Raw genomic sequence first — 13,422 nt, 5'->3', positions numbered from 1 at the left:
GTTGTAGTTTTGTACAGTTTGGTATTTTTACCATTTTTAGTTTGGGAGGAGGCTTCTTATCAGAACGAGACTGTCGGGTTTGAGCAGCCCGATGAGGTGGTGTGACTTCCCGATGAGAGCCAGCGTGGTGTAGTGGTTAAGAGTGGTGGTTTGGATCGGTGGACTCATCTGGAGAACTGGGTTTGATTCCCTGCATATGAAGCCAGCTGGGTGACCTTGGGCTACTCACAGTTCTTTTAGAGCTCTCTCAGCCCCACCTACCTCACAGAGTATTGGGAGGGGAAGGGAAGGTGATAGTAAGCCGGTTTGATTCTCCCTTAAGTGGTGGAGAAAGTCTGGGGCTGAGAGAGCTCAAAGAGCTGTAACTTGCCCAAGGTCACCCAGCTGGCTTTGTGTGTAGGAGCGGGGAAACAAATCCAGTTCGCCAGATTAGCCTCCGCCACTCATGTGGAGGAGTGGGGGAATCAAACCCGGTTCTCCAGATCAGAGTCCACCGTTGCAGACCACTGCTCTTAACCACTGCACCACACTGGCACTCCCAGCGTGGTAAGACTACGAAGGTGAGTTGGATCCTTGTTCCCAAGAGAAGAAAGGGTTGTTTACTAAACTGATTTATGTTCACATTTTTATTTTTCTTCCAAAGTTTTAAGACGGCTGGATGTATGTGGGGCTCTAAGAGAAGGAAGGCAGAGTATGGCTCTAACCAGAGCCGCAGAGGACCCCTTTGGGAGTGCCAAAATTCGCCTGGCAAAATAATTTTGAATAGCTTCCAGGCTAGACACAATATGTTCCTTCCATCCCCACCCTTCGATACCGTATAGCAAGTGGTCGACAGCCTTACAAATCATTTTAAAACTGGATCAATTAAAAAAAAAACCTTGCTATAGTAATATCTCAGAATAGCTCCCACAATCTTTAAAGCTGAGGATTTGATGGTTACCAAATGTGAATTCCAATTTAAGGTTTCACTGAAAGTGACTCCCAAGTATTTAAATGTGCTGCATTAATTTATTTGTGTACCATGACTACTCCAGGCAAAAAATGTTGGCCTTTTCCTGAAGACTATTACTTTGGTCTTTTCATAATCGATATTGGTCTGATCCAGCACAGCTGCTCTTATGTCCCTAGGGATCCTCAAATTCTTACTGGCTGTTTATGCTTGGTAATTATCAGCGTGTTCCAAGCTGAAGTGCCCCACATATTTTTTTGATTTCTTCACACCTGACCATCATTCCAGACATCACTGTGAACCCTACCTGCTTTGCATTTCTTAAGAGCCCCTTTAATGCGACCTTTTGTATTTGCTCCACCCCCGCATCGAAGCATTCACTGAAAGAAGCATGCAGAATCCCAGCCATGGCTTAGCTAGGCAAACGACTATTGGTAATGGCTAAGCAAACGGAGGAGCAGGCGAGTGGGGGGTGGTGGAGTTTGTTTGACTTTCTCCTCTTGCATCAAGACCGTGAATAGTAATTTTAAAGGTCAGATTTTAAAAATCAGCATTGAGCCAGGAGCAGAATCGACCCTGCATGAGTTCCACGTCGAGCAGTGTTTCGGGGGCAGCTCCTAATTTAACTGAACCCTTGAGTTATGCAGGCCGCTCCCACAAGCACCCTAGAGACATGTGGACTGCTGGAACACCAATCTCAAAACCTTTCCATGCTAGGATGAAACAGAAGCAGACCGAATTTCTTTGTTTTCAAGCGTCCTCGGCGCATAGGGCTCACAACATAATCCCGCCTGCCTAAAATTCACACCCGGCGCTCTCGCTTCAAAGCAGCGTCTGGGTTTTCGATCTTGCTGTGACTTGTGTACCTCTTCAAACATCTGGCAAGGGAAAAATTGTACAATAACGAATGGGGGCGACGGATAATGGAAGCCTAATCATTCTCAGCTGCTGAACAGCTAACTGTCAGATGTTCAGACCGTATGTAACATGCCGGTGGACCCCATAAAGGGAATCCCCCTGCCCCACTCTTGATAATCATAAACAGCTTTGGTTCTCGCCGGGTAGGGATCAGACTTGGCCCTGTGGGAAATGTCAAGTCGCCAGAAGTCTGCATCTCTGATGTTCGTCAAAATCAAAGTACAGATTCTCTTTGATTCGAGTCCAGTAGCACCTTAGAGACCAACCAGATTTTATGAGGTGTAAGCTTTCGAGAGTCGACGCTCCCTTTGTCATGTCTGATGCAGGGAGCTTTGACTTGAAAGCTTACAACCCAAAAATCGTGCTGATCTCTAGGGTGCTGCTGGACTCGGCTCTAGCTGTTCTATTGCAGACCAGCAAGTCTACCCTGTGAAAAGGTTCTTTTTCAACTTTCTGCTAAATATGAATGAGTGTACGCTTTCATGCAAGGCTTTCTAAAAACATATTTGTTCAATGATAACTCGGCCATTTGGGGAAAGAAAGAACCAGTGTTTCTAGCCCTCATGGTTTTGCCAGGTGTGTCTGCAGGCAGGTATTGTTTGGAGGAGGCATTGGTGTTCAGGAGGAGGAAATTCTGCATTACTGTTGGTTCCTCCAGTCCAGCGTGGTGTAGTGGTTTGGAGCGGTGGACTCTGATCTGGAGAACCGGGTTTGATTCCCCACTCCTCCGCATGAGTGGTGGAGCCTAATCTGGTGAACTGGATTTGTTTCCCCGCTCCCGGTTCTCAAGATCAGAGTCCACTGCTCCAAACCACCGCTCTTAACCACCACCCCACACTGGCTCTCTATTAGTAACCTTAATAGTGAAATCTGGGTGAGTTTGCAGATCATCCCAGTAAGGTTGCCAGTTCTGGGTTGGAAATATCTGGAGATTTTGGAAGTGGAGCCTAAGGTTTGGAAAGGGGAGGGGCTTCAGTGGGTATAATGCCATCGACTCCACCCTCCAAAGCAGCCATTTTCTCCAGGGGAGCTGATATCTTGCCTGGAGATCAGTTGTAATCCCAGGAGATCTCCATCCACCTACTGGAGATTGGCAACCCTAATCATCCAAGATCATTGCTCCCCCCCCCCTGCCCATGTGCATTCATTCAATTTTTATCCTACCCTCCCTGCAAGGAGTACAGAGTGGCATATGTGATTCTTCCCGCCTCCATTTTATCCTCACAACAGCCCTGTGAGGTAGGTTCAGCTGAGGGAGAATGACTAGCTGATAGTCAACCCATGAACTTCGGGAACGAGCGAGGATTCAAACCAAGGTCTTCCCCGTGCTGCTCCTACATGTTGACACCGCCGTGCTGGCTGTCAACAGGAAGTTTCCCTGCACAAGCCAAACTGATATGTACGGCCCACAATGTGGAGGGTAGATTTCTGAGTCTGGCCAAATCTGCCCTGTGACTGTTGGGTGCTGGATACTGGGTGTCCTTAAGGGTGGCACCCAGGGAGATGGACAGATCTGACATAGGCAGCACGAACCTGCTCTTGTGCAGTTCATTTCTGTAGGAGTTGTGCAGGAGAATGCCAGGCTGGATTTTGCCTTCTGTTATTGGCATAGGGTTGCCAACTGGATTTGGAAATTCCTGAAGATTTGCCTGGTCTAGTCCTGCTGGTAAAATAAGTAAAGGGACTACTGGGGTAAAATAAGTAAAGGGACTAAGGAGAAAAATTAAAACTCCAATCGAACATTTTGGAAAACAGACTTTCGGTACTCACGGATTGTGATATATTGGTGGCAGCGGTGGGATTGGAACCCACGCCATCAGCAGGGCACAGTGCCATACAGCCCACCATCCAAAGCTGACACTTTCTCCAGGGGAAATGATATGTGTCATCTGGAGATCAGCTGTAATTCCAGGAGATCTCCAGGCCCCACCTGGAGGTTGGGAACGCTAATTGGCAAAAAGGGGTGATTTTGGTATTTCAAAACCAGACCCAAAATGCCCCGTCTAGCCTTGCTGGCAGAAAAACATAGATGCCCCCCCCATGTTTGTGCGATTGCTATAAATTTTGTTTCGGGCCCTCAGACTGTCCAGGGATTGAATCGCCCCACTTTTATGAGAAGACAAGAGTCACTGGAAAAGACCACCATGCTAGGAAAAGTTGAAAGCAGCAGGAAAAGAGGAAGACCCAACAAGAGATAGATTGACACTATAAAGGAAGCCCGGGCCCTCAATTTGCAAGACCTGAGCAAGGCTGTTAACAAGAGGACGTTTTGGAGGACATTGATTCATAGGGTCACCAAGAGCTAGAAGCGATTTGACACCACCTAACACACACACTTTTATTTAGCAAATCCACCTTACAGAAGGGAAAGTTTCTCTCCTGACCCAGTTTGCTAGTTTTTTTAAAGCATTCAGCTATTGGCTCCCCAGCCTGTGCATGAAGGTGGCAATGCGCTCCCCCATTCTTCCCTATCAAGTCTGGGGAACGTTGGCGGCTCTCTGACGGCATTTGTTTGCGCTCCGGGTTCTTTTTCTCCACCTCGCCCTCCTCCTGTCCCTGGGGAGCTGCCAAGGAACTGTTTCATAACCGCTCCAAGCACAGGGCAGTCAGCACAAAGCCTGGAAGAAAAGGGAGACGCCGGGGGAACCGATTAGACATGTTCTTTGTCAATGGGGGGCCTCTTGCACAAACTCAGGCCGCAGCCTTTTTATCTGATGTTTACATCAAGGTGTGGCAATGGGAGAAGGAATCATGTTGCTAGGTGTAGTGGTAAATAGGCTCTTCGGTATCCTAGTTAGGGTTGCCAGCTGTGGGTTGCCAAAAACACCTGGAGATTTTGGGGGAGTTGCCAGGTCCCTCTTTGTCACCGGCAGGAGGTTTTTGGGGCAGAGCCTGAGGAGGGCAGGGTTTGGGGAGGGGAGGGACTTCAATGCCATAGAGTCCAATGGCCAAAGTGGCCATTTTCTCCAGGCGAACTAATCTCTATCAGCTGGAGATCAGTTGTAATAGCGGGAGATCTCCAGCTAGTACCTGGAGGTTGGCAAACCTATATATTCAGTGTAACAACTTCCATTCTTTGATTATTATTATGTGATATTTCTCATTTTCATCATTTTTGTTGTTCCTGTTCAAAACCGGCCTCAGTGATCTCCATAAACTACTTGCACACTGCATAGACTTACCTCACAGCAGCGAACCCAAAGCCTATACACTTGTTACCTTTAGAACACGTGGTAACCGAAGTGAAGGTTTCTAGGTTAAAACAACCCTAGATCCCAGAGACGTCAATGGCAAAAACTTGAAACGATTACTGCTGAAAGTTAAAAGAGAAAGTGCCAAAGCAGGATTACAGCTGAACATCAAGAAGACAAAAGTAATGACTACAGGAGAATTATTCCACTTTAAGGTTGACAAGGAGGAAATTGAATTGTTCAAGACTTCCTATTCCATGGCTCCATCATCAACCAAAAGGGAGACTGCAGCCAAGAAATCAGAAGGAGATCGAGACTAGGAAGGGCAACCAGGAAGGAGCTAGAAAAGATTCTGGTGTAAGGATGTGTCACTGGCCACCAAGATCAAGTTAATTCATGCCATCGTATTCCCTGTTACTATGTATGGGTGTGAGAGCCGGACAATAAAGAAAGCTGAAAGGAAGAAAGTAGATTCCTATCAAATTTGGTGTTGGAGGAGAGTGTTACGGATACCGTGGACTGCCAAAAAAACAAACCAGTAGGTTATAGATCAAATCGAGCCTGAATTTGACTAGATGACTAAACTGAGGCTATTGCACTTTGGTCACATTATGAGAAAACAAGAGCCACTCGAAAAGGCAATAATGCTAGGAAAAGTTGAAGGCAGCAGGAAAAGAGGAAGACCCAACAACAGATGGGTCGGCTCTATCAAGGAAGCCACGGCCCTCAATTTGCAAGACCTGAGCAAGGCTGTTAAGGACAGGCCGTTCTGGAGGACGTTGATTCATAGGGTCACCATGAGTCGGGAGTGACTTGACGGCACTTAACATACACTCAGATCCCAGAGAATCTTAGGAGGCTGTGTGCGTACCCTCAGGGGGGAAATTAGACTTGTTACAGCCTCCCATTGATAAACACTATCCACAGCAATGCATACATTAACTGCTGGGAAAAATTATTTCCTCCCCCCACCCCGCCCCCAATGGCAAAATAAGAGAGCTGAGAACTGGAGAATAGGACATCTGAATCCTGTGCAACGAACAAAACATCAAATGTGCATTTGTCGCATGAAGAAACCACATGTTCTGCAGCACCACATCATCACGTCGCTAAACCCAGACATGGAGCATGATGAAATCACCCATGTTTCTACCCATTTCTTGAGCTGCAAATGAGCTACACATTGTTTGAGGGGCATTTTTTTGTTGCCATCCTCTGGGCATGCAGTAGGAATCACTGGGGATGTGGGGAGGAGGTAGGTGTGAATTTCCTGCATTGTGAGAGCCAGCGTAGTGTAGCGCTTAAGAGTGGTGGTTTGGAGTGGCGGAGGCTAATCTGGTAAACCGAGTTGGTTTCCCCACTCCTACACATGAAGCCATCTGAGTGACCTTGGGTTAGTCACAGCTCTCTCAGCTCCACCTACCTCACAGGGTGTCTGTTGTGGGGAGGGGAAGGGAAAGTGTTGTAAGCCGGTTTGTAAGGCGATTGTAAACTGGCATATAAAAACCAACCCTTCTCCTTCTTGAACAGGGGGTTGGACTAGATGACCCTGGTGGTCCCTTCCAACTCTATGATTCATTCTCTACCTCTGGGAACCCTACAAGAACCCAGCCTGCAATGGCAAGTCTAATCCTCTCACCTCTTTCATCACAAAAGGGGTAGGAGCCATCTTCAGGCCTTAGGCCACGAAGAGGGTGTTGGTTGGCGGCCTTCAACCCTTTCCCTTCCCGTGCCAGTTTTTCCTGTTTCGGCAGGGGTGACGAGCCTGTGGAATTCTTGAGTCGAACGAGGCTGTGCAAGAGATCAGAGGCAGAAACATGGCTCGCCATCTTACAGAGGAACAGCTTGCAGAGTTCAAGGAGGCCTTCTCTCTGTTCGACAAGGATGGCGACGGGGCCATCACCACCAAGGAACTGGGAACCGTCATGAGGTCTCTCGGGCACAACCCGACTGAGGCTGAACTGCAGGCCATGATCAACGATATCGATGCCAATGGCAGCGGCACCGTGGACTTCCCGGAATTTCTCTCCCTGATGGCCAAGCGGACAAGGGAGTCGGCGGGTGAAGAGGAAATCCGCGATGCCTTCCGGGTGTTCGACAAGGACGGGAACGGGTACATCAGCGCAGCCGAGCTGCGGCATGTCATGACCAACCTTGGGGAGAAGCTCACGGACGAAGAGGTGGACGAGATGATCAAGGAGGCGGACATGGATGGGGACGGGAAAGTGAACTACGAAGAGTTTGTACGGGTGATGATGGAGAAGTGAAGGACTCTCCGGGGGTTACGTCATCCAGGTATGGATTTCAAAAATAGGAGGGCTTTTCCTCAGATTAACAAAATGAATTGGTTGCATTTGTGTGTTTGTGTGTTGTATGTTAAGTGCCGTCAAGTTGCTTACGACTCATGGTGACCCTATGAATCAAAGTCCTCCAAAATGTCCTGTCTTTGACAACGTTGCTCAGATCTTGCAAACTGAGGGCCATGGCTTCCTTTATTGAGTTGATCCACCTCTTGTTGGGTCTTCCTCTTTTTCTGCTGCCCTCAACTTTTCCTGGCATGACTTTCTTTTCCAGTGGTTGCATTTTCCTTAGTCAATTGAGTTGTTGGTCAATTAAATCTGTGTAAATTTGCATTTAAGTAAAAAACTGGGCAAGCTTTTTGGGGGCATGGTGTAGATGACTGGGGAATAGGGTTGCCAACCTCCAGGTACTAGCTGGAGATCTGCTATTACAACTGATCTCCAGCTGACAAGAGGTCAGTTCCCCTGGAGAAAATGGCCACTTTGGCAATTGGACTCAATGGCATTGAAGACCCTCCCCTCCCCAAACTCCACCCTCCTCAGGCTCCACCCCAAAAACCTCCCGCCGGTGGCAAAGAGGGACCTGGCAACCCTACTGGGGAAGGCAATGGCAAACCACCCCGTAAACACAGTCTGCCTAGTAAACGTCGTGATGGGACATCACCCCCATGGGTCAGCTAATTACCCAGTGCTTGCACAGGGGACTACCTTTACCTTTTAGAGGCGGCATCCTCTTAGAAGAGGCATTCCTCCCTTGTTCTTCCAGGAGTGAATCCATCTTGAAAGACGATCCTTGCCACCCACTGATTTTATATTGCATTAAAAACAATGCAAAAAATGAATTAAAAAAATCCACAGCCGGATTAACAGGAGGCAAGTTTTTAGTGGACCATAGGAGATGGCTCGAACTGATTATCTGACTAAATACAGTGGCCTTAATTATTACTGATTATGTATGCTGTGCTCTCATAGACTGTGGAGCTTTGCAAAATAAGATTTTTTAAAAGGAGTCACCTCGTTGACCCAAAGCACTTGCAGTCCAAAATTTGACTGTGGAGAACGAGAAAGGAGTCATGGGAGATTCTGAGGTCATAAGAGACAACGGATGAGTAACTGTGGTTACACCTACTTAGAATTGGTTGCCTGTTTTTGGAGACAAAGAAGAGTTGTTTTTTATACCTTGATTTTCTCTACCTTTAAGGAGTCTCAAAGCAGTTTACAATCATTCCATTCCTCTCCCCATAACAGACACCTTGTGAGTCAGGTGGGGTTGAGAGAGTTCAGAGAGAACTGTGACTGGCCCAAGGTCACCCAGCTGGCTTCATGTGGAGGAGTGGGGAAACCAACCTGGTTTGCCAGATTAGAGTCAGCCGCTCATGTGGAGGAGTCGAATAATTCAAACTGGCAAAACGTACATAAGAACAAAAGAAAAGCCCTGCTGGGTCAGACCCAGGCCCATCGAGTCCAGCAGTCTGTTCACACAGTGGCCAACCAGGTGCCTCTAGGAAGCCCACAAGCAAGGCGACTGCAGCAGCATTGTCCCGCCTGTGTTCCCCAGCACCTAATATAATAGTCATGCTCCTCTGATCCTGGAGAGAATAGGTGTGCATCATGACTAGTAACCATGGATAGCCCTCTCCTCCACGAACCTGTCCACTCCCCTCTTAAAGCCTTCCAAGTTGGCAGCCATCACCACCTCCTGGGGCAGGGAATTGCACAATATAACTATGTGTTGTGTGAAGAAATACTTCCTTTTATCTGTTTTGAATTTGTAACACGATCTATTTTCACACATCGTTGGATAATGTCCTCTCAATGCATTACAGCAGTCGTTTCTAACTGGATTTTCATGTGAAACAAGCAAAACCAGTTGCAAACAATTGCCATATTGATCATAAGAACATAAGAAAAGCCCTGCTGGATCAGACCCAGGCCCATAATGTCCATCAGTCTCTTCACACAGTGGCCAAGCAGGTGCTGCTAGAAAGCCCACAAGCAAGACGACTGCAGCAGCATTTATCCTGCCTGTGTTCCAAAACACCTCATATAACAGGTATGCTCCTCTGATCCTGGAGAAAATAGGTCTGCATCATGACGAGCATCCATTTGTACTAGCAGCCATGGATAGCCCTCTCCTCCATGAACATGTCCACTTCCCTCTTAAAGCCTTCCAAGTTGGCAGCCCTCACCACATCCTGGGGCAGGGAGTTCCACAATTAAACTTCAAAAGGTCACCCATGGCCCAGGCAGGAGACCTTTCCCCTGAGGTCAGGGACACTTGCAGAACCACATTCCACCTCGCCCTTGACACAGGCACATCCCGTCAAGCTAAGAGACTGTGGGATCAAGTCAAAGGGGCCGTAGCTTCAGGGAGGGGGCCGTGGCACAGTGGCAGAGCATCTGCTCGGCATGCAGAAAGTCCCAGGTATAATCCCCGGTATCTCCAGTTAAAAGAATCAGGTAAGAGGTGATGTGAAAGGCCTCTGCCTGAGACCCAGGAGTGCGGCTGCCAGTGTGAGCAGACAATCTTGACCTTGATGGACCAAGGGTCAGATGCGGTATAAGGCGGCTTCATAGCTGAGATGACGGCAGGGCTTGGCACAACTGAAGAGCCTCTGTTCGGCATGCGGAAGGTCCCAGGTTCAATCCTTGGTATCTCCAGTTTAAAAAAGGGCCAGATGGCTATTTTCTCCAGGGGAACTGATCTCTATCGGCTGGAGATCAGTTGTAATATCAGGAGATCTCCAGCTAGAACCCAGAGGTTGGCAACCGGACTGCCACGGGAGCCACAAAATGGCTTGCCATCAGGGAAGATCCTTGTGCTGTGGTTAGGGTTGCCAGGTCTCTCTTTGCCACTGGTGGGAGGTTTTTGTGGTGGAGCCTGAGGAGGACGGGGTTTGGGGAGGGGAGGGGGACTTTAATGGTATAGAGTCCAACTGCCAAAGTGGCCATTTTCTCCAGGGGAACTGATCTCTATTGGCTGGAGATCAGTTCTAATAGCAAGAGATCTCCAGCCACCACTGGAGGTTGGCAACCCTTTGTGAAAGGCCTCCGCCTGAGACCCTAAAGAGCCCCCGCCAGTCTGAATACGCAATACTGATTTTGATGGACCGACATCTGATTCAGTATGAGGCAGTTTCATGTGTATTCATTCAACCGTGGTTCTCTCTTTGGAAGGGGCTGTGGCTCAGTGGCGGAGCCTCTGCTTGGCATTCAGAAGGTCCCAGGTTCAATCCCCCGCATCTCCAGATAAAGGGACTAGGCAAGTAGGTGATGTGAAAGACCTCTGCCTGAGACACTGGAGAGCCATGGAGAGGGGTCATGGCTCAGTGGCAGAGCCTCTGCTCAGCATGCAGAAGGTCCCAGGTTCAATCCCTGGCATCTCCAGTTAAAGGGACTAGACAGTAGGCGATGGGAAAGACCTCAGCTGGAGACCCTGGAGAGCCGCTGCCAGTCTGAGTAGGCAATACTGACCTTGATGGACTGGCTGTCTGATTCAGTAGAAGGCACCTTCATGTGTTCAAAGGACCTTCTGGCCTTGGGCAAGAGTTTTGGAGAGAGGGGAGAAAAATGTTTCAGACAAACCAATCGATCTCACCCAGCATCTTGCTTTCAATTGGACAGAACATCCCACCCCTATGACAGCACCTGATATTTAGATGTTTCCGGCCAGGAGACTTGAAGGTTCCCGGTAGCAATCATGGCTAATATCCATAATTTGGAGTCACCCCTATTAATGTGCCCTTCCCTTTTCAAAGGCCGCCTAATCTAGCGACTGTCACCAGATCTTGAGCGTGCCACATTCCATACATGTTTGGCGCATCATGTAAAAGAAATGTTAACAGAAATGTTAATTGCTTGTCATATAAAGAAGCAGCCATAGTAATGAACGTGGGAAGAACCGCATTTCCCCAGCATCATGAGGGCTGTGGCTCAGCGGTAGAGCATCTGCTTGGCATGCAGAAGGTACCAGGTTCAATCCCCGGCATCTCCAGTTAAAGGGACTAGGCAAGTAGATGATGTGAAAGACCTCTGCCTGAGACCCTGGAGAGCTGCTGCTGGTCAGCGTAGACAATACTAACTTGGATGGACCGAGGGTCTGATTCAGTATAAGGCAGCTTATTCATGTGTTCATGTGTTCAAATCCCACCATTTGAGAGCTGAGAAAGTGCCCTTAATTTGTACAAGGTCGTTCCAGGGGGTAGCTATATTGGTCTGCAGTAGAAGAGCTAGATTCGAGTCAGGTAACATCTTAGAGACCAGCAAGATTTGGGGAGTATAAGAACATAAGAAAGGCCCTGCTGGATCAGACCAAGGTCCATCAAGTCCAGCAGTCTGTTCACACAGTGGCCAAACAGGGGCCTCTAGGAAGGCCACAAGCAAGATGACTGCAGCAGGATACTAGAGAGAATAGGGGTGCATCATGACTAGTATCCATTCTAACTAATAGCCATGAATACCCCTCTCCTCCATGAACACGTCCACTCCCCTCTTAAAGCCCTCCAAGTTGGCAGCCATCACCACATCCTGGGGCAGGGAGTTCCACAGTTTAACTATGCGTTGTGTGACGAAATACTTCTTTTTATCTGTTTTGAATCTCTCGCCCTCCAGTTTCAGCAGATGACCCCACGTTCTGGTATTATTATAAGGTTTCGAGAGTCAAAGCTCCATTCATCAGATAGCGAACTCCTACTTGTATCTGACAATGGGATCTTTGACTCTTGAAAGCTTAAACCCCCAAAATCTTGTTGGTCTCTCAGGTGCTACTGGACTCGAATCTAGCTGTTTAGTTGTGTTGTGCCAATATCTGGAAGCTGCAGAACAAACTGCACATTTATCACACAAAACCGCAATGGGTTGCATATAGCAAGGTCTTAGTGCCACAAAATCAGACAGACGATGAGGTAGAAGCTACAAGAAGAAGAAGAAGAGTTGTTTTTATATGCTGACTTTCTTCCATCACTTAAGGAAGAACCAAACCGGTTTACAATGGCCTTCCCTTCCTCTCCCCACAACAGACACCCTGTGAGGTAGGTGGGGCTGAGAATGCTCTAAGAGACCTCTAAGGTTACCCAGCTGGCCTTACATGTAGGAGTGAGGAAACCAACCCAGTTCATCAGATTAGCGTCAGCTGCTCATGTGGAGGAGTGGGGAATCGAACCCGGTTCACCAGATTACCATCCGCCGGTCATGTAGAGGAGTGGAGAATCAAACCAGGATCTCCAGATCAGAGTCCACCGCTCCAAACCACACTCTTAACCACTACAACCTAGGGGACAGCTCTGCCTGTCATACATTTTTGAGGTTGTGGAGATGCTGAGAATGGATAGTACTTCTAGCAGCCCTGCAAGAATCCAGTTGACGTTAAGGTGTCTCTTCTTCCAAGCGGTTTCTCCTCAAAGGAACCAAATCCCTGCCTGAGGTCACAAAGGGTGTGGACTGCGCATTTGTCCCTTCCCCTCCGCATGCCAGCTTTTCCTGTTTTGCCAAGGATGAGCCTGCGATGCGCTGAAGAAGAAGCGAGCTGCTGCGAGGGAGGGATCGGAGAAGGCAGCATGGCTCACGGGCTCTCTGAAGAACAACTCGCCGTATTCAAAGAGACCTTCTCACACTTGGACAAAGATGGCGACGGGAGCGTCACTCCAGATGAGCTGGGGACCGTCATGCGCTCCCTCGAGCATGTTTTGATCCACCTCGGGGAGAAGTTCACGGATGAGAAGATGGAAATCATGGTCAAGGAGGCTGATGTGGATGGGAACGGGAAAGTGAACTACCACGAGTTCCTCAAGATGATGATGGAGCTGTGAAGGCCCAAGACAGCTTCTGTCCAAGGTACAGACTAATATTGCTTTTTATGACTGATGCCACACCATCGAGGTGAAGCCCTTGTAGACTTTACAGGAGAAGCAAACTGGTCTCTGCCCCCAAGGGGCTTCGAATCCAGACTGTGGGGAAGAGAACAGAGGGATGAGAAGAAGGGAAGCATCCAGAGTAGGGTTGCCAACTCTGGATTAACTCTGGGTTTGGAGAGGAGAGGTACATCAGCGAAGTATAATGCCGTGGA

The 13,422-nt window shown here is 48.4% G+C and overlaps 2 protein-coding genes across 2 annotated transcripts; both read left to right on the top strand.

The window, feature by feature from the left end:
• Positions 1-6,849: 6,849 nt before the first annotated feature.
• LOC130474333 (calmodulin-A-like) lies at positions 6,850-7,335 on the top strand. The gene has a single exon (XM_056845898.1). The coding sequence runs from the start codon at positions 6,876-6,878 to the stop codon at positions 7,323-7,325; it is 450 nt and encodes a 149-aa protein (XP_056701876.1). The 5' UTR covers positions 6,850-6,875; the 3' UTR covers positions 7,326-7,335.
• Positions 7,336-12,899: 5,564 nt separating this feature from the next.
• LOC130474334 (calmodulin-like) lies at positions 12,900-13,166 on the top strand. Its single transcript, XM_056845899.1, has one exon. It carries the CDS (start codon positions 12,914-12,916, stop codon positions 13,163-13,165), a length of 252 nt encoding a protein of 83 aa, XP_056701877.1. The 5' UTR covers positions 12,900-12,913; the 3' UTR covers position 13,166.
• The last annotated feature ends 256 nt before the right edge of the window (positions 13,167-13,422 follow it).

Source organism: Euleptes europaea, chromosome 3 (assembly GCF_029931775.1).
Source record: "Euleptes europaea isolate rEulEur1 chromosome 3, rEulEur1.hap1, whole genome shotgun sequence".
Lineage (NCBI taxonomy): Eukaryota > Metazoa > Chordata > Lepidosauria > Squamata > Sphaerodactylidae > Euleptes > Euleptes europaea.
Note: the sequence above shows the minus strand (reverse complement) of the source record. Positions and strands in the feature narration are given on the sequence as shown.

Coding starts and splice junctions, on each gene's coding strand:
- LOC130474333 (XM_056845898.1), top strand. CDS start 6,876: ATGGCTCGCCATCTTACAGAGGAACAGCTTGCAGAGTTCAAGGAGGCC.
- LOC130474334 (XM_056845899.1), top strand. CDS start 12,914: ATGGCTCACGGGCTCTCTGAAGAACAACTCGCCGTATTCAAAGAGACC.